General features: G+C 55.0%; 5 protein-coding genes across 5 annotated transcripts; 4 read left to right on the forward strand and 1 right to left on the reverse strand.

Annotated features, from left to right (window-relative positions):
- Positions 1-2060: 2060 nt before the first annotated feature.
- On the forward strand, positions 2061-4046 carry NCS57_00874000 (uncharacterized protein; the record flags this gene model as incomplete). The annotated part of the gene is made up of 1 exon (XM_053058545.1): positions 2061-4046. One exon carries the CDS (start codon positions 2061-2063, stop codon positions 4044-4046), a length of 1986 nt encoding a protein of 661 aa, XP_052912376.1.
- Positions 4047-5387: 1341 nt separating this feature from the next.
- Positions 5388-6247, forward strand: NCS57_00874100 (Ran-specific GTPase-activating protein 1; the record flags this gene model as incomplete). The annotated part of the gene is made up of 3 exons (XM_053058546.1): positions 5388-5630; positions 5707-6097; positions 6153-6247. 3 exons carry the CDS (start codon positions 5388-5390, stop codon positions 6245-6247), a joined length of 729 nt encoding a protein of 242 aa, XP_052912377.1.
- Positions 6248-8645: 2398 nt separating this feature from the next.
- On the forward strand, positions 8646-9797 carry NCS57_00874200 (uncharacterized protein; the record flags this gene model as incomplete). Its single annotated transcript, XM_053058547.1, has 5 exons — positions 8646-8749; positions 8883-9031; positions 9115-9507; positions 9636-9703; positions 9774-9797. 5 exons carry the CDS (start codon positions 8646-8648, stop codon positions 9795-9797), a joined length of 738 nt encoding a protein of 245 aa, XP_052912378.1.
- A 3898-nt stretch (positions 9798-13695) lies between these two features.
- Positions 13696-16927, forward strand: NCS57_00874300 (Zn(2)-C6 fungal-type domain-containing protein; the record flags this gene model as incomplete). The annotated part of the gene is made up of 4 exons (XM_053058548.1): positions 13696-14303; positions 14421-14687; positions 14737-16514; positions 16569-16927. 4 exons carry the CDS (start codon positions 13696-13698, stop codon positions 16925-16927), a joined length of 3012 nt encoding a protein of 1003 aa, XP_052912379.1.
- A 1426-nt stretch (positions 16928-18353) lies between these two features.
- Positions 18354-22203, reverse strand: NCS57_00874400 (ADF-H domain-containing protein; the record flags this gene model as incomplete). The annotated part of the gene is made up of 4 exons (XM_053058549.1): positions 18354-18400; positions 18452-21790; positions 21874-22061; positions 22130-22203. 4 exons carry the CDS (start codon positions 22201-22203, stop codon positions 18354-18356), a joined length of 3648 nt encoding a protein of 1215 aa, XP_052912380.1.
- Between the last annotated feature and the right edge of the window lie 1203 nt (positions 22204-23406).

The raw sequence follows: 23406 nt of genomic DNA on the forward strand, positions 1-23406 counted from the left end.
TCGTGGCGGTTACAGAGCCTCATTACAAACTCGGTGTGTTTCAAAAGGAGGGCAAAAGCCCGGTACTTTGAAAGTGAAGTTGCCCGTGGTTGCCGTGAGTTAGCATGTGTGTTGCTAAAGGATTCTCTATGGTTGGTTAAAGTGGCCTTGAGGAGTCATCTTGAGACAAAAGGGTGAGGATGCATATAGACACGCACGAGGAGTTGGTGCCATACGCACGAGAGTCTTACGTCATACGACGCCGAGACAACTTTAAAGGGATACGGCCCGCCAAGGGGATGAAAGACAACACTTTAGCCCTGAGGGAGAGCGAGAAACACTCGGCCAGATTCAGCCCCCCACGTTGGGCTCAAAGAGCTCTTTGAGATCTGGAGGCCATGATATGGTGCAAGGGAAAGCGACAGCGGTGAGCAGATAGCAATCAAGTTGACTAGCCCGTACAAGGCCTAAACGGTCAAGTGAATGAGTCGGTTTCGGCGGTTAATGGCGAACCTGGCCTGACAGGAGACGCAAAGGAGGTTGTCGAGATGCTCACGCGGGCCAAAAGTGGATTGATCGAGCGAGGGAAGAGGTCTCAAATACCCCGCAGTTGCGCTAGGGAGAGTCACGACGGTTCTTGGTGGGGGGCGGAGCTTGCGATAGCGGCATGCACGACGATAACGATGGCATCAGTGACAGCACCCTTGGTTAAAGCAGAGGGATACCTACAAGAGGAAGAGAAGGGCATCTAGATGCCTCTGGATCAGTGAAGGCAAGCCCATGTTCAGCACTGTTTCTCACCAGAACTCCCAGCAGAGAGAAGGAGGCTGAACATGGGACTTAGGGGACCTTTGATCTGACGTGAATGGCATGGATGGGGGGACTGGTGGATCCTTCAAGGTGCTTCCGACAGGGACCCCAGTTTAAGTGACGACAGTGAGGGACAGGAAGGCATCAAAGATGAGAAACACTTCGGCCGTCAGAGAAGGAGAGGAAACTGTGTTTTTGTTGAATATGCAAGACGAGAATTACCCAAACTGTAGTCATTGGCCTTGACTCTTTTCCCTGCCGCTGGTAGAGTTCAGGTACAATACCTAATGGAAATCCAGAGGTAGCAGGTACATCGATATCTGCCTCAGCGTGATCCACCGCACCTCATGCTCTGTCAGCCGTCCTTCTTTATGTGAATCGTCCTGCTTGTCTGCCTTGGTCCAGCCTGCTTCTTCCTCTCTTCTCCGGCATCAAAAGACACGTCTTTCAACTTCATGGAAACACTTCTTCATCTCTCCCGTCGTCTGCTTCATATCCCCGGCTTCCGTGCTGGCCTGACGCCAAGCGTGCCTCCCATCTTATCAGCTCCCGAGCTAAATTAATCCATCCATATCCACGACCCAAACTCCCGGACTGTGCGCCTATCAAAGTCACACCCGTTTTTGCGACATCCTCCCCATCAAAGGTCTTCAGGGCAAGAGAACGCCAGGGCTTCCGTTTGACTTTTTTGTCCCTCATCTCTCGACATCGCCCCCCTCTGCCTGCGACGACGCTTTTTATTCACCCGAGCTTAAAACCTGCAGAGAGCGCTTCTGCCCAACCCCAGGACCGCATCTGCTTCTCCACCTGTTGTTTGCCTCGTTCTCGGTCAAAGGACAGCCCCAGGCAGGCAACCAGCTCGAGACGCCTTCACCACACGGACCCGGAGGAACCTGGAACAGCGATTCTAGGGACCGTGAAGGCCACACTTCGGCCTCTTCTAACCATCTGTCAGTTTTTCTTTCCTTTCCTTTCCCTTCTTCAACTTCTCCTCCTCCCAACTTCCCTCTTGGACTCATCGCAATTACACCTTCACCTTGATGCCCTGAGGCTGTCTTTCCCCGCCATCCATCCATCGCCTCCTACGCCTACTCCCCCTCCCCATTTTCCGGCCATCCGCTCACCCCTCACCTCTTCATCCCGCACTCTTTTGCCCCTCGTCGACTTCACCTGACACCTCATCATTTCATCCTCGACAGGCTATACCCGCTGCTATGAAGCTGGTGATGGAATAGCCCAGCCCGTCTTCGCTTCTTTGCTCTCGCCTCGTTATGGAACGGCAGGACCCTGATACTCCCTGCACCCCGCCTGCCGTCATTCGTGATACTGATTCCCGATCGACTCGTCCATCACTATCGTCATCGCCCTCGGCCTTTACGCTTACACAAGCTCACCAGCGCCGCTCGACGACACCCATCTCCTCTCGCCCACCGACGCCGGCGAGCAACACATCTACGCCTGCAGCACCAGGCCGAAGCCCGCTCTGGACATCAGAGCCTACACTTCGATTCCCTCGCCCACAAGGCAGCCGGCACCTCGCCAACTGGATCTCGTCCAGCAACCCCGACATCATGCGTGTCACAACCACCTCCGAGGACGTCGGCTTGTCCGAGTCCACATATGAACTAATCTCGGGCACCGACACCGAGTCCCAGGACGGCAACTATACTGGCTCTATCAGCGAGTCCGTCGGCTCCCTCGACTTCCACCGTCCCGACGACGTACACAGCTTCGCCGGCACCGAGCAGACCAACGACGACGAATCGCTTGCCGATGAATATGAGCCTCTTTCTCAACCCTCCCAGCAGGACTCCGAAGAAGGTCCCGAAACCACTGCCGCCGCGCAGACTTCGCCGCAAGAGCAGAGCTGGGCAACTGTTGTCAAGAACGGGTCGCATCCCGAGGTTGAACAGGAGCCTGAGCCCCAACACCAACCCGAACCCGAGGTCAACGCCGAATCCGAGTCCGAATCAGAGGATGAGGGCCTCTCAAGAACGTCTCTTGATTATACCCAGCAGAGCCTCAAGGCTCCGTCGATTCCCACCCCCGACGCTAGCAATATCATGCAACCACCTTCTCCTGATGATATCGAGGAGGATGCAGACACCAAGCGGGCAAGATTCCACACATGGCTCAGAGGCGTACAGGCCACAGAGGCCCGCCCTTGGCAATCAGTGTTGGATGCTGCAAGTTCGGCACTTCCAGGCCTGCTCTTTGCCCTTGTCCTGGCGGCTTTGATCCCCGTCTTCCTCTCCCCACCTTCCAACACTGCGGCACCCCACACCCCCGCAGCCACTTCCGCTCTCACGACTGCCCCCACTCCATTGTCCTTTACTTCAAGAGCCTCGTCGTCGACGCCGAGAGTCCAGCCCACATCGACTCGGGTGGCCGAGCTGTTCCCGCTCGAGAACATCCAGCCCAATAATTGGCGCTTCCCGGGCCCGAAACCCGATGTGACGGTCACCAGGCACAAGGGCAACTTCCTCATCCATGTGGCCCAGGATGTCAAGGATTCTTGGCTCTCCAGAAAGTGCCTCCTTTTTACGGCCCAGCGTGGCGAAGAGAATGTCCGGTTTTCTGTTTCGTCTGTTGACGAAGGCCTGCTTCTCAAGTTCCCGAACGAAGAGGCGCATGGCACAGTCAAGGTTGACATCCGTACTACTTGCTGGCCAAGAATTGGCAAGACCCTTCGGATCACCTTTGAGAAGGGCATTATTTCAGAAGCTCTGGAACTATCCAAAGCCTTCGCTCAGAACCTCCCTGAGCTTGTTCCCGCTGCTGCTCAAGAGGCAGAGCGGCGCCTTGAGGGAGCCAAGCGCTCGCTGGAGACAGCCACTGACAACCTCATCATGACATCCGACAGTCTGCTCAAGACTCTCACTGCCAGGTTCCATGAAACCCACCGATCTCTTGGTTGGATCAAGAAGGACATTCGAGACCGCGTTAGACTCGCTAAGGAGGACGTCTCAAAGAGGCTCGAGGACGTGGCGGACCAGGTCAAGCAGCATCTCCCCAACGCTGACGTTGTGCAACAGCAGGCTCGACTGGGTCTACTTGATGCTCAGATCTCGGCCAAGCTTTGGTGGCTGAAGTTGACAGCCGGCAACGACGAGCATACCCGATATCAGCTCAAGGCCAAGGAGTTCATGGCCAGAAAGCTGGCCGAAATCAAGAACCGCCGAAAGCTCGCGCACGAAACGACGAAGCAAAAGGCCTACGAGCCTCTTTGGGCCAAGATGCTTGGTGGCACTCGATGAGAAGGGAAGGCCTCGACGGTAGAAAGGGGCAAGATTCTTGCAAATTTGTGGCGTAGAGGTTTTCTCGGTCTATTTCGTCGTTATTGTTATGTTTTTGCGAGCACCTTTGTGTGAGGGCCGGAACCTGGGTTGGCAATATTGAGGTATGGGTCAAGGCTAGGTACTGGACTGGAGTTAGTGGGCACTCATACCGTCATGTAGAGGTGCATTTTTGTTGTTTTAGTTTCTTTCGGTGGCCTCTCTTCTCCTTTATTTTACGGTATTCGATGGTCTCATGATTCCCCCTGCTGCCAGTCTCAGCGTGCATTTCGTCTTGGGCTATGCTGCGACTACCTGGGGGTAGAGGCTAGTCGTTTAATGGGCAAGATCAAGAAGGATAAATGATTAAAATTGGGAGGGCCAAAATGTTGGGCGATGGATGGAAATGAGCCATCGTGCCAGTTCCCTAGCAACGCAACTAACAAAGACATTGTTGTGGAGGTGAAGATAGGGGTCTTGGGACCGTTGGGGAATGGGAGAGTCAGTATTTCTCGAGGCAGAAATATCTTGGATAGTTAGTTCAAGAAGGTGTTGTCTTCCAAGTCTACATACTACGAAACCCTCGACTCTTGACAAAATCCTTGTATGACAACCCAATATCAATATCCATGCATGTTTGTATCGAAGCAGTTCGAACATCAAGGTCTTCACGTGCTCCACCAATGCACTAGCACAAGAAGGAACCCCACAGGCAATTTTGGGCTCGCCCGTCTGCCTGATGAGCACCTAATGGCCAGAATGTACCTGCACAGCATGATTTTGCTTGAAAGTGACCTTTGTGTAGCGCATGGATCTATCTCCTCCCCAATCACAGGCTGGCATTGTTGACCTTTGCAGCGAGCACAGCAGCACAGAATGGGAAAAAGGAGGGGCACTCGGTGGTGGGCGTGGGCGGCGGCCTGACATAGAAGGTACCTAAGGAAGGTAGCGAGAAAACAAATCACCAGACTTTGACCGCACCCAAAACGCAACCCACTTCCACCATCTCCCAGACATCACCACCGCATCTTTCAGTTATCTCTGACCCCCCGAGCGCCACCCGTCGTTCCCAGCTGGCATTTGAATATTCGCATTCTGCTTCTCCGGTAAGTCCCCCGAGCGCCTTTTATTTTATCTTCTTTTTCGCCGTTTTCCCTCGCCCGTTGCTGGGGAGCACGCATGGATCTGAACCCCTCCCCGCCAAAACAGGGAGAGGAGGGGTAAAACCATGACTGGGGTTTTTGGGCAAAAAAAAGTTGCTGACGTCTGAGGGGCAACAGTTTTTCCCAGTCTACAATCTCGACCGAATAAACAACCGCCAAAATGTCTGCTTCCGAGCCCACTGAGCCCAAGGTCGAGGAGACCAAGGTTGAGGAGACCAAGCCCGAGACCACCCCTGCCGCTGAGGCTGAGGGCAGCGCCGACAAGCCCGTGACGTCCTCGTCCGTGTTCTCCATGTTCGGTGGTGGCGCCAAGAAGGAGAAGAAGGACGAGGATGAGGACCGCGGCGACAACTCGGGCAGCGCCAAGGCCCAGCGAGAGGCTGCTGAGGCTGCCAAGGGTGATGTATGTTGTTTCCGGACCCCAGCCGAGCTGCGTTCCTCGTCACCATTCCAGTGCTAACATGTTTTTGCCCTTATAGGAGGAGCAGGCCCCCGAGTCCGAGGATGTCCACTTCGAGCCCGTCATCAAGCTGACCGAGAAGGTCGAGACCAAGACCAACGAGGAGGCCGAGGAGCAGACCTTCAAGATGCGCGCCAAGCTCTTCAAGTTCGTCAAGGAGAGCAGCGAGTGGAAGGAGCGCGGCACCGGCGACGTCCGCCTGCTCAAGCACAAGGAGAACGGCAAGACCCGACTCGTCATGCGCCGAGACAAGACCCTCAAGGTCTGCGCCAACCACTACATCGTGCCCGAGATGAAGCTCTCCCCCAACGTTGGCTCCGACCGCAGCTGGGTGTGGAACGCCGCCGCCGATGTCAGCGAGGGCGAGCCCGAGGCTGTTACCCTGGCTATTCGATTCGCCAACTCTGAGAGTATGTGCAAGACTTGATATCTGTGGTCGAGAACTTGTTGCTAACACGTCTGCAGACGCCAACCTCTTCAAGGACTCTTTCATGAAGGCCCAGAAGGAGAACGAGGAGATCTTCAACAAGGCTCAGGAGGCCGATGCTCCCGCTTCCTAAGGAGCCTCCCATTTACTCCCTTCCCCTCCCCTTCCCCTTCACGGCTGGCCCAGGCGCCATAGAGGATACACACTCGCTTGTAGTCCCAAATGGCTGAGGCCGGCTTTGCTCTGAACCCCCCCAGACACATCACAACATCGAATAACCCCTTCACATTGTCGTGGGCTATTGACCCATCGACTTCGCATACACACGCACACGCAACACCCCATCATAACGCGCAAAGCACTACGCCACCGAATTCTCAACCTGTTCTGGCATCGATGAACAGAGTATGCTGGGGAGTGGAAAGGCGAGGTGGGCGTCTCCTTTGGACCTCTCACCTCGAGGCGGGTTTGGTGGATGGATGGATAGCAAACATTGTAGGAGCATTCAAATCACATAGCACCCTCAGTTGAAAGAAGTAAAAGAAAAAAATTCGATAGATCCTTGTGCTGCCCACGTGTGAGCTACGTAATTGCCTTGAAGTTGACACCAGGAGAAGACTCGGAGAATTGGTTTGGTTCGTGTGGGTTTGGCTGGTGTGGCTGAAGCGTGGCTGACAAGAACTGCTCGGTCAGTGAAGTCTTAGCTCAGCTGGCTTGCGGTATGACGACTTTGACCAAGTGAGCGGAAGCCTGGACAGAGGAACTGAATCATGCACGCTGAACTGTGTCATGAAGCCTCTCCGGCGTATGCATCCATCTGCCTCTTGGACGAGCTTGCTAGGTACCTAGCCAGGCTTCTGCTGGTATCCGCCTGTTGGGAGTCTCGCGGTGACTTGAAAGGGGGATCCCAGTCGCCAACAAAAGCTGCAGTCTTACAAAGGAACAGGCAGGCAGGCACCCGTTCGTTCGCCTTGAGACGGGATTTGATAGCCGTCCCGTCTGGTCAGAAAAAAAAGAACCTTGACATGCCACGCTTCGTTCACGTCACCGTTCCGATGGACGGGACAGCTGCCCTGTTCCCCTGCGTCAAGCCTAGTGACGAGGATGTGCAGTGGAGCAGCGACCTGAACCCAAAGCGTCCAGCCCAGCCCCCCAGGGCCATCGTGTCTTGAAGTGCCCGTCGTCGTGTCGTCAGTTGGTCCGGTGTGCTGTGCTGTGCTGTGCTATGCCCTGAAGTGCTTCCACTAGACGCTCAGCAGCGACAAACATCAGGTCCATCGCTGGTCTTCCTTCCTGTTCCCGTCCATTGCCCACGTCGACCCTCCTCAGCCTCATCAAAGAAACCAGAGTCTCCCCCAATCCCGCTTGGACATTTTCTGTTCCCCTTGCCTCGTCTTTTCCCTCTCTCTTCTTCTTCTCCCTCTAGCCCCTGTCCTGGCATCCATCGCCCGCAAAACATCACCCCCTTGCTACCCGACCTGACGCTTCCTCGCCGTGCCATCTTTTCTTAGCTGACCTGTGCCGGGCTTGAAAGGCCTGCCTGTCTGTCTGCCTCACACGCGCCGGGGCGCTCTTGCTTGCCTTCCCCCCCGCCCAGCCGACTCTTCCGCCTCCGCTTTCCGCCGCCTCAGCCAGCCAGCACTGGCACTGCACCTTGGCCTGGCATTTTGTCCCCCTTGTAATTCTCTCTCCCACCTTGTTGTGTGTCCCGTCTTGTCTGTGTGTCCAATCCTTCCTCATTCTTGATCAAAACACCCCCCCGGAGAATATCGACAACGCTCCGTTTGGCTTTTTTTTTGTGTCAGAGTATCTAAGGCAAGGACGAGACAGGAGGAAAATATGTTGGTTGAGGTGAGTCTGAAAATCCAATTGCCCAGTCCGTGGATATTGTCCGATTTTTTGCCCCCCAGCCGCCTCCGTCGTCGTTCCTTTGCCCTCCGCGTGTTGTTGTTTGGTTTCTGGTCATCTTTTTTCGCTTTCGCTTTCTTTTCCGATGGGTTGGAGGCTTTGGTTCGTTCCTCGGTGATTCACCGGCCTTGAGCGCGTGTGCTCTCGCGCGCCGCACGAACGAGGCTCTGTCGGGGGGAAGGGTTGCCAGTGGCCTGCCGGTGACGGGATGGACGTTGCGCGTTGGGGTCGGACAGCGAGAAACAGCTGGCCATGATGGCTTCGACCGCTGATTCCTAGTGGCAAGCTCCCGACACTGTCCACCTCGAGCGTGAGGTTGCCCTTGCCTTTCTCGTTTGCTCTGCTCCTATTGTGTTTCGTTTGTTGTGCGAGCTGCTGCTTCACCCTGATTCTTCATCACCTTTGCGGCCATCGCTCTTGTTGCCTTTGCCTTCTCCAACATCATCGTCACCCTTCACGCCAGCGCGTTTCTTCTCCTTTCTCTTTCCCACCAAGCACTTGTGTTACTGTGCGACTCTGCCGCCATCTCCAGTCTGCTGCTCTTGCCCCGTATCTACACACGCCTCTTGGTGGTTTGCGCGCCGACCCGCAGACCGCATCGCACCCTGCGCATCTCAGCCACGATGCCTTCACGAAACCGCCAAACTACACCGCGCAAGATCAGATTTAAGAAGGCTGCTAATGACATCCAGCGCAAAATCAAAGTTGTCACCGAACAACATGTCATGTGAGTTTGGTCTCTTCTGGTCGTGCAGCTGGCTCCCCGCCTATTCGACCTAGTTGCATGCCGTTTCTGGTGGCACTCTGGTTCGGATGAGGCGAGATCTTGAGGCGCACAAGACTAACAGCGCCGCCTGTAGCGACAAGCCCTCGCCTATGGAGGCATTCCCCATGCGAGAATGGAGCTTGAAGATCTTCCTGCTGGACGAGGATGGCAACGAGCGACCTGCCGATGTCTTCAACAAGGTTGTCTACAACCTGCACCCCACCTTTGAGAATCCCGTTCAGAGTATGAATCCTTTCCTGGCTATTCGTTGAGACTTTTCTCGACTATTGAAGTAGAGGACTAACGGCATGCGTTCTGCCTTGTAGCGTTCACCAAGGCTCCCTTCACGTGTCAGAATGAGGGTTGGGGCGAGTTCGAGATTAGCATCGATTGCTACACCACGGAGAAGACCAAGTTGGCCCCCATCATCCAAGACCTCAACTTCCAAAAGAACAAGTACGATGTGACGCACACCGTCGTGTTCAAGAACCCCTCCCAGAACCTGCAGGAGCGCCTGCGAGAGACGGGCCCTCTTCCCACGGATGACGATCATCGACCCAAGAAGAAGGGACTCGCGACCAAGAAGAGTGCTCAGAAGTACGACTACGAGAAGATCGCTGAAGCACTGGAGAAGCTTGAGGAGGAAGATTTGCTGCGCGTTATCCAGCTCATCAACGAAAACAAGGGTCCAGACACCTACATAAGAAGTGATGTAGAGGGTGAGTCTTCCTACGCATCTCCAATTCACCAGACAGTCATTGCCCCACCCTACTTCCTTCAACCGTCGTTTGTTGCGTTTTCCAGGAAATTGATTCCGGTGGGCTAATAGTGGATGACTTGACTAAAGCCGGAGAGTTTTCGATTGATCTCTACACGATGCCGGACATTCTGACAACGAAGCTGTGGGATCACCTCGTAAGTATTTCTGCTTGACTACGGTTTCTTTCGACATGGCTGATTGCTGACATCGAAAACCCGACAACAGTCCAAGAAGGGCCTCGTCAGCTAGAGGCTCGCTCTCAAGTCTTAGTGTCGCCCCCTACTGTTGCTTTGGCGACAAATGGGCCCATGATTTGCGCTGGAAAACTGCAAACGGATCCGTGGTTTAGGAAAAATGACGAGTAATGAGCATGGGTGGTCGAAGTGGAAGCGAGAGGAAACCGAAGGAACGATACTTTGATGGTCGGAACGTGGACTTACATGGACCAAGGATGGCTGGACGGCCTCGACGGAGCAGTTTGGAGTTTTGGATCTCAAGCTTCCTCTCCGCACCATGACCTTTCACAGAAGATGTAAATCTTTAACAGCAAAGCACGGGAGCAAAATGATGTTACCGAAGGACGTTGAACCATACGAGCAGGAAGTTGTGTGTGAGTGGAATTGGCCAATGACATGAGGTCTTGGCCCGTTTCGGCCGGCCACATTCGGGGCCGTATTTTGGACCGACGGGCCCGGATGGATCAACAAGGCGGGAATCGGCGTCTCACCGGATCGGAAGTGGTGTATCGGCGCGGCGTGTGGTCTGGGGTCCAGGGGCCGGTGCTAGGAAGATAGGTATCGAACCCGACTGGCTGACCGGGGGGAGGAAGCTTGTAGTTTTTGAGTCTTGTATCATTGTCTGGGGAGATGGAAGCACGGATGACAGATGGTGTGTGTATTATGAGGTCTTAGAGGACAATTCTATCAATGTATTTGGCAATTGCGTAAGTTGAGGCTGAATCTTGGATGATGGATGGATGATGTGATAATGGGCATGATGTTACTGGAATTAAATTGAGCTGCCCTGCGAGGTGATGTTGCGTGGCAGGCATCCATGGCATGATGCATGTATAGTTACGGCCTGCTCACTGGAGATGGGGGCCAAGTTACCTGACGTTTGGCTGGAGATTCTGACTTTCATCGAGGTAGCTATTTCAGGCTCTCGATTTCCACGATTCTAGTAAACAGTCCCCTCAAGTCTCAGCTCTATCCCCTGTTTCTACGGACCAACTGCCGGTCCGGTTGGACTTCTCCCTGAACGGGGCGGCGGCGGCGTGACCGGGGCTTCGACTCTGGAGGCACGGGGAGATTACCACTCGCCGCGTGAGCCGCATCGGCACTTGTGGCACCAGACATGTAGGTATCACGGAGGAGGCGGCTTCAATGTCACGTCGGCACTAGTGGAGTGTTTGGGACTCGGTAAGCACGGGTTCTTCGGCAGTGATGGGGGGAGGGGATCTTGAGCAGGGGTGTGCGAGAGAGATTGTGGGGAAGAGAGACGGACGAGGTCTGCTGGGCAAGTTTGCGGCCGCTTATCCAAGGGAAGACTCCGCTTGAGTGCGTTTGTGTTTACGTACGCGGACAAGGGACGAGATCCGGGGGCTACCTGTGCTCTTACATGGATTGGTTATGGAGAAGGGAGAAGAGAGAAAGGCGTGGTAGAGGGAAGCATGGGTATTTGGAATTCGGGGAGTCAGCCATGGATGGTTTGGTTGCTGCATAGTATATGTCCCCTGTCTGGTTCGAGATAAGAGCCTCTTGGCCATCCGGATAGTTGTGGGATGTACTATCTCCGGGCCGGGACCGGGACCGGAAATCTCGGGGAACGGAGGATATTGGCGGAGGAGTAGGAGGAGTTGGGTTGGATTGTTGGATGTGCGTGATGTATGGCGAATGCGAGCAAAGACGTCGTGTCTTTTTTCCTGTGTGTGTGGGCATCGAGGAGGATGCGACGTGCCAGGCATGGATGGATGCAAGAGCAGGTACCGACAAGAAATGAGGCGGCTGATGGATAGTGTGCCATTGACGAATAAGATGATGGACCAGCCGCCCCGGAATTTTTATCTAAACCTCCATCTGCGGGGTTGGCGAGGTTGGACATGTTCTTCTTCTTCTTTACCCCAGATGAAAGTGGGAAAATGCCATCATGGGAGCAAGGATAGCCGGTCTGTGCGGTGAAGGAACAGAAGACTGTGCCTTCTGACAAGGATTGGTGTTTTCGAAGGCGTCGGTTCTCGAGTTTTACGTATACTAACGTTAGCAGTAATGTACGTAAGAGTCAACAAGATGGGGGGGCGCAAGAGATGGAGATGGAGATGGAGGCGTTGACAACGTGACCAGCGCCTCGGGGTTAGTGATTGGCTCGTGCGGGTGAGGATGAGAGGGGCGGAGGGGGGCCTGTCAAAGAGGTGCCGCTTTGCAGATCAAGAGGTGAGGGAGGGGAGTTTTGTCGGTGGGAAAAAGGTGATGGCTGGCGAGCTGAGTATCATGAGGAATTGATCGTGCTTCTTGTAAGAAGACGCATCAACTTAGTTATCGGGCGACTTCTTCAGTGCCATCAACACGTCAACCGACGATATCTTTCCTTTCTTTTTCTCCCGGCTGACTGCTGCATGAGATTGGATCTCTGGTCCTTGCTCCCTCGATCGCCTGCAGCAGGACCCAGACACGCAGTGCGTCGCAGCGAACAGCGATATCAAGGTTCCATGGGCCGTGTGAGCCAATGGGGTCGCGTCTTACTTATCGAGTTGCCTCTCTTGGGATAAGCCAGGACTCGGCGATTTGAATGAGGGGAACTTCTTTTTTTTTTCTTCTTCCCCCTGTGTCACGATTTTTTTCTAGTGGCCCTTTTGGATATTAATGATAAGAGAGGAGTAGGGGGAGTGTGTGTTGTTCTTTTCTTGCCTTCTCTCCTCGTACAATTGCGGCACGGGACTCGCTAGGCTGTGATGGGCCATGACCTTGCCTTGCCCTCCACTGCCTCATGTCAACTGGAACCTCGATCCAAGCCTGCCTCCAATCGCCCGCTGTCCTTTCAGCATCACATTATCAAGTCGTCACCTGACACCCCGTGTGCTGGTTACGCTTCCCAACTTCTTCTCCCTCCTACATCATCGTCATCATCATTGTCATTTGGTACACGCCCCCTGGCCATTGTTTGACGAGGGCAAGTTGCGATTGTGATTGGTACGTTCACCCCTCGAGTGCTCGACAACAGGTAGAGAGGTACACCTGTCGGTCGGGTGCCTTTGCCTGGACCTGACCAACAACTGTTGACGCTCACAAAGCATACCCAGGTACTACCACGCCTCTCTCTGGATTGCTCAGCACCTCAACGGGTCGTTACAGTCAAAGTCCGCCTCACCCCCCACCAACCTACTTACTGTACCTTTCTTTCCCCTTCCGTCCCCGTCTTTGACAACATGGAATGAAAAAATCTCTGTTGTTCACAACGTCCAGACCCCAGAGCTCGTGCTAGCTCCTTTCTTAGTAGCGCCTCTAGAACGTCTCATTTTGGGGACGACAAGGTCCTTGCGTCTTGTCTTACGTTTTTAACCAACAAGGCCTCGGCTGCAAACAAACCACACTGGTCCAATCGAGTCCGTCCCTTGACCTCTTGTTCCCCCCTCCCTTGTTCCCCTTCTTTCTCAAGCCTCCCCACAAGAACAACCTTCGAACAACTTAACACAAAAGACGGGTACGTACCGCACCGTGCGCACGCCAACCTCGACTTCATCTGCTCACCCAACCCAGCGGGCCAGCGACTCCAAAAGGACTGCTCTCCCCCCAGTTCCGCTTCTCCTCGGCCCACGTCTTTTCCTTTGGCCTTGCTCAACCGCAGCAAACCGAACCGAACCTCAACATCGTTCCCCCAATCGCCCTTATCGCTCTATCGCTACCACCCTCCCGTCCACTGCGTTCGCCAGGCCAGCTTACTGCCGAGCTGCCTGCCGCCCAGCACGGCGACCACGCTTCTCCTCGGCGCCGTCGAGCTGCCGCCCAACCGTGCCCGTCTGCACTCCTCCGATCCCACCGTGTCTGACCCCCCACCGCCGCGCTCCGCTCCGTTGCCTCCGTCCCCGATACCGTGAACTGTCCGAACCCTCGACTTCCGGTCCGTCACTTTTCGGCAGGACACACGAGTTAACATGGCCCCGTACGGCGCCGCTCAGCCGGCATCCGGGGCCTCCGAATCCAGTCCTGCTGGTTCGACTATCACGGCCGGCCAGCAGCAGACCCCCGCGCAGTCGGCTGCGAACCAGAACCAGAGTGGCCAGCATAAACGCGTTTACCAGGCCTGCATCCCCTGCCGCAGACGCAAAGTGCGTTGCGACCTCGGCAGTGTCGACAACCCGCATGACCCGCCCTGCGTGCGCTGTCGCCGTGAGAGCAAAGAATGTTTCTTCAGCGCAACGCGTCGCAAGCGCAAGACCGAGGACGATGGTAGTGATGCCGATGAGTACATCATCAGGAACGGTCGCAAGCGCCTTCACGTCAGCGGGAGCCCCCCTCCATTTGTCGAACGCCGCGCTTACAGCACCATGCCGCTGACTCCCGGCGGCTCCCATGGGCGTAACCAGCCCCTGCGCCGACCGGACGGCTCTAGGGGTGGCCGCACCAGGAGGAGTAGCGAGTTTGGAGGGGACGGCGACGCGAACCAGACGCTCGAGAATTTTGAGGCCCAGACTGTGATGCGGCGGGGTGTGTTTGGCCCGCAGGATGCCCTTGACCTGCTCTATAAGGCGGCTACAGACAGGTACGTTACCCCGGCCTCCATCGGCTTGGCCCTAGGGATCTCCTTCCTGTTTCCGCTTCCCGCCCCCCCCCCCCTCGCATGCTATCGGTCCAAGCATCAGGTGCTAACATGGAACAGTCCCGCGATGGAACATGAACGCAGAGAGAGCTCTTCATCAGCTCGTCCCCCTCCCCCTCAGCCTCCTCATGATCCATACAACTACCCCAGCAATCCCAGGCAGACATCGAGGCCTCCTCAGATGGAGCAGCCCATCGACCCTGAGCTGTCACGGCCTGAGTTAAGCTCACAGCCCGGGTACGTCGAGGCCATTAAGGCATGGCAGCGCTTCCGCTTCGTCCGTGCCGGCTGGTTCACGGCGCTTGAGGCCATCGAGTACATCGACTAGTAAGCTGAACCTCACTGACTTCTATTCAATACATGCTAACTTGACTAGCTACTACAAATACCTTTCCCCTCTGACACCCATCTCACCACCGACCTTCAGCAATCCCGCCTCTCATGTCACCTTACTCTATGAAGAACCTATCCTCACAGTCACCCTCCTCACGATCGCATCGCGATACCGGAAAATGCCGGGTACTGGCGGACACTGTCGATCACACGCCATCCACGAACAGCTATGGATGTACCTGCGCGGCATGATCGAGCGGTGTCTATGGGGCCAAGAGGCATTCGGAGGCGGATTCTGCGTCCCACCCAGTGCCAGCGCCATCTTTGACGAGAGTCAGACCAGTAGTACAGCGCCTTGGCGTGGATTGCGCAAGGGCAGTCTGCGGACATTAGGAACAATCGAGTCATTGATGATCCTGACAGAGTGGCATCCACGGGCGCTACACTTCCCACCCACCGAAGCCACTGACGAGTTGGTTTTGCCCATGGAGAGCGGCTATCAGCCCATCACGGCCGCCGATGAAGACCCGAGTAAGACCTTAGGCCATGGCTTTGGTGGCAAGAGGATTGAGAGCTGGCTCGAGCCTGCGTGGAGAAGTGATCGAATGTGCTGGATGCTGCTCAGTACCGCCAACGGACTTGCATACGAACTGGGTGTCTTTGATGATATTGACGAGCTGCTCAAGGACGACGCCATCACGCGCCCTGAGTACAAGGAGGAAACATATCGACAGCGAGCTTTCCGAATCAAGCGGCTACTACTCATCTACACGACACAGTTGGCTGGACGCCTCGGCTGGACCAACATGGCACCGTCTCAACTCCGAACAAAGGACCCTGCCATCCGCCGACAACGGCCAATGTCACATGAAGGTACCACGCCAGGAACGAACCCTTCGTCTCTGTCCAATGCCTTCAACTACGTTCCAGACCTGGACCTCGACGACCAGATCATCCACTGCTGGGCGGGAATTAGCCATCTTATGGAGATGGGCAACGAGAGGATCTTCCGTTCCCGGAAGCACACGACGACGATCATTCAAAATGGCAAGTACGTCGACATCCTCAAGGATTTTGCGCCCCTGCTGCGTGACTGGTGGAGGGAGTTTGAGCTGTTCACGCTGCCCGAGTTCATACGCCATATCTTGACCATCGAGTACGAGTATGTTCGCATCTATATCAACTCGCTCTCGCTGCAAGCTGTCGTCGAGCGCTGTACAAACCAAGCCGGAGTGACCGCGAACTCGAACCACCACGCTGCACAAAACGGACACCCACAACTGTCGCCTCAGACCATGATTAACTATGGGAAGCTGCCGCTGGGACAGCTTGGTGGTTTCACTTCGCATGACCAGGAATACATCCGTGAGGTGGTTGAGGGAAGTCGAAACCTCCTCCGCACCGTTGTCGAGGGCCTGCTACCGGGAGACTATCTCAAGCACGCCCCTGTTCGAACATACTTCCGTATCATTAGTGGTGCTATGTTCCTGCTCAAGACCTTTGCGCTCGGTGCCCCGCGATCGGACGTCCGAATGAGCATCGAACTGATGGATTCAACCGTTGAGGCGCTCCGCAACTGCGTCGTGGATGATGTGCATTTGGGTATCCGGTTCGCGGACCTGCTCGACTCTTTGACGAGCCGTCTTCGAAACCGCTTCATCCAGGCGCCCACGATGCAGCAGGCTTCGGGCAAGGGTCAGAGTCCTGTCCCTGAGACAGGACCAGATGGTGAAGGCGAGGGTATTGGCATGAATGGCGACGACGGTGCAAACTGGGTCGGAGGTCACGCCCAAAGACTCCGAGATGGGCTTAACGGAAACCGTAAGTTACATCACCCAATCAATGCTGAAATACATGCTAATAAGCTCAATATAGACCGACCTCACTCACCTACGCATGAAGCCAACAACATCTCGGCCACACCGTTTGATCTCTCGACGCAGAACTTTCCCTATCCCGGTAATGCCTCTCTCGGCCCATCAACTCCCAACGTCGTGGAGAGCGCCGTGGCCAACATGGATGTCAGCCTCTTCGAGGACTGGAACAACCAGGGCAACGAGATGTGGTATCTCCCCCCCGGACCGGCTTTCTTCCAGAACGTCGAGAACACGTCGGTCGCTATGGGCCCCGAGGGCGTCAACGTAGGAGGACTCGACCTGCTCGAGTACATGGCCATGGACCCTTCCCAGTTCCCGGGTCTGGATCCATCTGGTCCACCGACGAGCAACCCCTAGACATGACCAGCAGTGCAAGTGTATGCACATCGAGTTTCGACCTTTTTTTCGCATGACCTATTCTTATCGGCCGGTTATTTTTCTTGATCGACACGAACGAGTCTTTCAGCAATCACCGCTACGATGGTGATTCCAGTTTATTCATGTTTCTTTTCTCTTTACATATATTCTATCCTTCGTTGGAAGTCACCAACCAGGAATCAAAAATCGGCGAGGCATCAATCGGCTTGAACGATGGCAGCAGTATTGCCACCATTACAGAACTCAAAATGAGGGTCAAAGGATAGTTTGGGGACGCTAGCTCATGGAAAAGGGGGCTTGTAGGAAGTTGTGAAGGAAAAGAGGAACGAGGATGAAAAAACGTACGCAAGGTTCAAAAGATGACATGGCCGAGAGGAGGATGGCCCCTTGCCAAATGAACCAGCTCAAGGAGGTTGAAACGCGTGGAAAGCATCGAGTATTGAACGACTGAGTGTGAGAAGACAAAAAGAGACAAAACGTAGATAGAGAGCAAAATATTCAAAATGTTTTCTCAACTTGGTTCCAGTGCCAGATTCCATTTCAAGTCTACTCGACATCTCACACTTGCACCATGGTTCATCATCAGCATTGCAATCCACAAAATATTGAACTTTGAATCAGTCTTTTTTGCTTCTGCCTCTCGCTCTCTGCGCTTTTTGTATTCTACTCCTCCATAATCATCATCATCCACCGCTTTCTCTCAATCCTAAGTAACAAAGACGAAATCTCTTCGATCTGCCCTATCCAACACCCGCCCAGCTTGGCCAACCCCTTGACTCCTCGTATTCCTCGGAGTAGACGAAGGAAACACAGAGGGTGTTTTTTTAAAAACTATGAATAAAGAGACAGTAACAAGTGTAGAAGAAGAGAAGAAAAAAGACAAGGCTAGTTTTAGAAGGGAATAGAGAAAAGGAAGAAATAGAAAGCCGTAGAAGCTAGAGAATGGGGTAGTAGTGGTATCATGCGTACATAGATGGAAAAAACATTTGTGTGTAAACAAGGACAAATGGAGGGAGAAAAGTCACGAGGTCCTGTGGTGGTGTTTTGTTTCAAGGGAAGATGATGTGTGTGGGTGTTCCTGTACGGCATCAACACAGTTGAGCTTTGGTGTTTTAATAAGTCCAGAATGACAAGGAAAGCATCTCGTGCTTTCGAGAGGGCGAGGTACAAGCCCCGTGGTGTTTTACGTTGTTGATATATTGTGAGACCAAGGCTAGGAAAAGTTGATCGAGTGTCGTGAGGCCGTTAATCGCTGCACATAGAGGACGGAGTTTGTTACTGTGGCCGGTGGCCGAGTATATGTAACGGTGAAGGTCGACGGACGGATGATAGAAGCCGGGGCTTGGGGTTGAGGATATACACAGGAGCTCCTTTTCAGAAGTTCCCGGTCAGGACCATGTGGAAATTACAGTCCAAAGGTGACGGCATGACCAGCGTGAGCGTCCCGCAGAACTGTTATTCGTTAGTATGCGGATAATTCAAATAGTAGTTGGTGATACTCACTGTCAAGGACCTTGACCTGTCCCGCGCGGTCCATGCAGGCAAGCTGCACGCCGCTTCCCTCAATCAGGTCAAGAACAACGCTGTGAGGCAGCTCCTGGACCTCAACATCGGGGATGTAGGGGGTTCGGAACTCGCTCAGGTGGTAGCGCTTGGTACCCTGGGCAGCGCGGCCGCTCTGGCCAGGGAGGGCGCTCAGGATGAGAAAGCCCTGGGAGTCAAGGCACATGTTGCGTCGCTTCCAGAGGAGGTTGTCGGGGAACTGCACGTTGACGTCGCCCATGTACGAGACGATCGATGGTGGGCCTGTGGTCGCTGGCCGGGGAGGCTCGGGCACCTCCTCCTGGACCGTAGGGGAGAGGACGGTGGGGGGCGTGGTCTTGCCTCGCGAACTAGAGAGGGATGAGAGTCGGCGCATGAAGCGGGCAGCGCGAGACTTGGACTTGTCACTGTTAGACTTGGTCTCGTCACCTGAAGCGGAGCTCTCGGTCGTGGCCGAGGGCGACAGCACGTTCTCCCTGTCCCGGCTGAAGGACGATCGACGGCTGCTGATGGACAGTCGCTTGTGGTGTGTCGACGGGGGTCGGGTAGGTGAGCGAGAAGCAGCCGAAGATGGAAGAGCATCGCTCGAAGGTGAGGTCAGCGACTTTCGACGGTCGTTGATAAAGTCCTTAACGACAGTCAGGGAAGATCGCCGAGACTTGCTATCCTTACTGCGGTTCCGGGACTCGGACCTCCGTCCCTCCTTGGACATGCGCCGCTCCAAGAGGGTCTCCTTAGGCATCTCAAGGGCCGCAGGTGTCCAGACGGGTGCCGACTTTTGGTGGTCAACCAGGAGAGGAGACTGCTTAAGCTCCACGGGGTTGTATTCGGATGGGTCCTTAGGTGGCTCCATGGCCTTGGCCGTGTTCTGACTCGGATCTCGGACGATCTTGGCAGTCACTGAGATGGACTCTGGGCCTCGTGTACTTCCTGGCGAGCCACCGCTCTCCGTTAGCGGCGGCTCGAACATGGACAACCGACTGGCAACCGAGTTGGACCGCTCCCGGCGTGTCCGCCTCGTCCTCTCTGGGGACTCATCACGGGAGCCGGATCTCGAGGGCGGTGTGCGGAGGTTCTGGCGGTTGAACGAGTTGGCTCGATCTGCTACCGACGGCGAGCGTGAAGGTTCTCGGCTCCTTCTCACAGAAAAGAAGGCTGATGAGGGCCGCTCCCGACTGGTGGCGATGGGGTTGGCCTCGCCTGAGTTGGCTGAGAGCTTCTCCAGGGCCTTGATACGCTGAGAGATACTGGATCCCACGTTGGACTTCTTGGACAGGTTTGGTCCAACGGGCTGCTGGGCAACCTTGTGCAGGTATGCCGCCCCGGAGCTCGCAGACCGAGCCGAGCTCTGGGTTACATCGCCAGGGGCGAGGAAGTTCCCACGGACCGGGTTCGAAACGGTCCTGATGATATGAGGCGACCGATCACCCTTGGTCGGGCTTGGGAAGACGGGAGTAACAGGGCTCTTGGCGACCAACATGGGCTTTGCCTCCTGGAGGGTGGCGCTCTGCAGTTCCTCCATCAACGATTCGTCGTCAGACAGGTTACCTGTTTGAGACTCCGGTCGGCTGGTGTCGGTGGAGAAGTCGGTGCGGATGGGCTCGATGTTGGCGGCCTTGCGCTTCGGTTGCTTTGTCTCGGGCAGCTTGGTTGTTTCTGGGACGACGTCTTGGGTATCAGCCTCCTCTTCAACGTCCTCGGTGACGATGACGGGACTGCTTTCGCGAGCGTTCTGTTCAGGGGCGGGGGTATTGTTTGCAGATCTCAGGTCCTGGGTCGAGAACTTGGACTTGGGGATCTTGAGGGCGGCGGACGAGGGAGAGAGGGGTTCGTCGTCCTTGTTGTTGACATTGGTCGTGGCATTTGTGTCGAGCGTGTCTGGAATTTTGCTTGTCTCGGGTTTGCCACTGTTCACCAACGATGCCGTCTGCCGGTCTGGAATGCTGGTGTTAGCCTCACAGGGCGACTCGGCAGTCGTGCCCTCAGCCTTCTTCTCGGCAACAGGCTGTGATTGTGTGGCGGCAGCTGGTTCTTTGGAGGCATCGTCTTCTGCAGCCACTTCATCATCAATGGCTTTCTCGTCATCGTCGGGCGCATCGTCACTCTTGGGGTGCAAAGTTTCATCAGTGGACTCGGATAGCGAGGATGCTTTTGTAGAGATTTCGGGTTCTGAGGATGCAATGACTGGGCTGTCGGGGTGAGAGTCAGTCTGCGTAAGGTCGGACGCCTGGTCCGTGGTCATAGATGCTGATGAAGCGTCGAGACCAATTCCAGAGTCCGCGTTGGAGATGGATGGTCGATCCGACTCGGCCTCGGTGATCATGTTCTCGTCGTCAGTGTGTGCCTGGTTCTCCTCGAGCCTCTCCTCCAAGGGTCCCTCCTCGCTGGTAACGGGAGAAGTGACGGGAGAATCAGAGGCGTTCGCCGCCTTGATGGCTAGGTTCTTCTTCTTTTTCTCTCTGAGCTTCATCGCCTTCATAAGTCTCGCCTTCTCAGGCGAAATAGTAGGCTTTGAAGGCAGCGGTGGCGGCATCATGGGCGAGTTGGGAGCAGAAACTCCAGAGCTCGTGGCAGGTCGGGTGAGTTCTGTGTGAGCAATCTGCGGCTCCTCCGAAACAGATGTATCATTCTCGGTCACAGCGAGGAGCTCTTCGGCGTTGGCGGTTTCGTCCTTGCTCTTGTTCCTCTTAGAGCCCTTGCCGAATAGTTTAAGTCCGGAGGGAATCTGCGAAACAGGTCGAAATCCTCCAGCGGTCTGAGGCCTGTTGCCCGTCTCCAGCGACGGGCGCGGGCCTAGCTTCACCTTTGGTTTGCCGTATGTGTATGATGAATAGGAAAACAATTCAGGCCGGCTTGATTGTGATGACATCCGTCCCGGTCCATCCATTGATTGTGAAGGGGAAACGGGCCTATCATCCACACCAACGAAATTGGGCACCTCAGAGGTCGAGGCGGCGGTGAAATTGCTCGCCTCGGGGGACGCAGCCAGTTCCGAGTTGAGCGTCACGGGTTCCTGGGTTGATTTGGCCGTTTGGGGGCGTTCGTCATCCTGGTCCGCACCGAGCGACTGACGTTTGTTGGCCCGTTGCTGTTGCTCCTCCTCTTCCTCCTCCGCGATCTCCATTAGGCGCCTCCTACGCAGCGAACTCGAGGACGACGAGTTGGACCCTGAGGCGGCATGCAGGGAGCATGCAGCCGATAGCTTGGTATCTTTAAGTTCCTTGGCGTCGGCAATCTCGAAGGTGGTATCGTAAGGGGAGAATCGCTCGCAGACGGCGTTGAAATGAACGGCCACGCGTGCTGCAGACGGATGCAAAGTCAGTATCTCTTGCAGCGAGCGGACAGGCCCACAGGAAGGCGTTTAAAGGAGAACCATGACGGACCTTGGATGAGGCGAGAGCAGTCCTCGGGGAGATATTTGATCAAGACATTTCTCCTCCGATACCTCAAGAAGCCATATAGGGGACTTGTCTCGTCATACTGGGCGACATTGTTGCGCACCTCGACAACACCGCCCGAGCCACGGCCCAACAGCTCGACTTCATCGCGACTCGCGTACTTGAGGAGGAACCTGCAACGAACGCGCAAGACGTGGTCAGCTTCTGGCAACTTGGCTTGTTCTTGGGAGGAGCGACATACCATCCTCCGGGTTCGGCGACGGCGGCCTCGTGGGCTTCCTGGACCTTGGGGTCGTCTAAGCCATTCAGCGACATGGCGCCTCCCGTCGGGTCACAGCCAGGTCGGAAACGAAAGACAGCAGCAGCGTGGGCGACAAGCAGCTAGAGGAAGCTGCTCTTCGATGAAGCTGCGGGGGGATAACCTTTTTTTTTTTTTAATATTATGAAACGAGGGACGAGCTGCGACGACGGCGGCGGCGGCAATGACGAGATGGAGGTCAAAGACGAAGAACCAGGGGAAGGAAAGAAAAGAGGATGGTCGTTCCGGGGGGAATGTACAAGAGAGTAGGTAGTATTGGGGATCCGTCCACGTCTAATTCGGCGTCGGTTTCGAAGTGATGGGATGGGTTGAGCGGTGGGTTCAGTGCGGGTCAAGGGGCGGTAGCACCAGATTTCAGGGGCAAGGCTCGGGCTGGCGACATGGATCTCCAGCTCTTGTACCTAACGATGGATTGGCCGGGACGGCATGAGACCTTTTTTTTTTCTCCGTTGGTGATGGGATGTGCAATGCTTTCCTCGAGATTTGGCGGATTATTTGGTCATTTAGTAAGGAAATGAATCAGAGGGGAGACGAGTCCAATAAAGGGATTGGTGGAGGAGAGCGATGCGCTTTGTTCCCTCGTAAATAAGGATGGATGGACGAGGTAGGTTGTGATACCTGGAGTCGTCTTTGTCCCTGGCCAGGTATGGATCGCAATTACCAGCAGGTGCTTCTTTCCATCATCGGCCGAGACATGTAATGTCAATCAAAGAGAACGAGCTTCAGAAGGAAAAGGAAGGAGAGTAAAAAAACACACGATGCAAAGCAAACATCACACTGCAGGACTCTATTATCTACAAATACATCCATCCATTGACCGATGGATGCATGCCCACCCGCAGCGGCGCGAGTAGCTCGAGTGTAATTGCGCGCCAGCCGAAAAGGGAGATCCGCGCTGGAATGGAGCGAGCCATTCACAGCAACCTCCGACTCTCTCTCTCTGGCCCATGGACGACCACGAGCCTTTTAGCCTAGAGTCACAAGGATCCCTTGGATGCTACGGAAAAAGTAAACACAGCCAACCGCTTGAGCAGAAACGGGAATGGATCGAAACGATGGATAAAAAAGTAAACAAAAACGAACCACTATGGAGATGGAAAAAGAGGATGCAGATAGAAACATTCTCAGCTGCTTCTAGCCTCTCTACCTCTGCCTCTACCTTTGCCCCTTGTCGATGCTGATACTGGGGGAGCAGCTGA

This window comes from Fusarium keratoplasticum, chromosome 6 (assembly GCF_025433545.1).
Source record: "Fusarium keratoplasticum isolate Fu6.1 chromosome 6, whole genome shotgun sequence".
NCBI classification, from domain to species: Eukaryota; Fungi; Ascomycota; class Sordariomycetes; order Hypocreales; family Nectriaceae; genus Fusarium; species Fusarium keratoplasticum.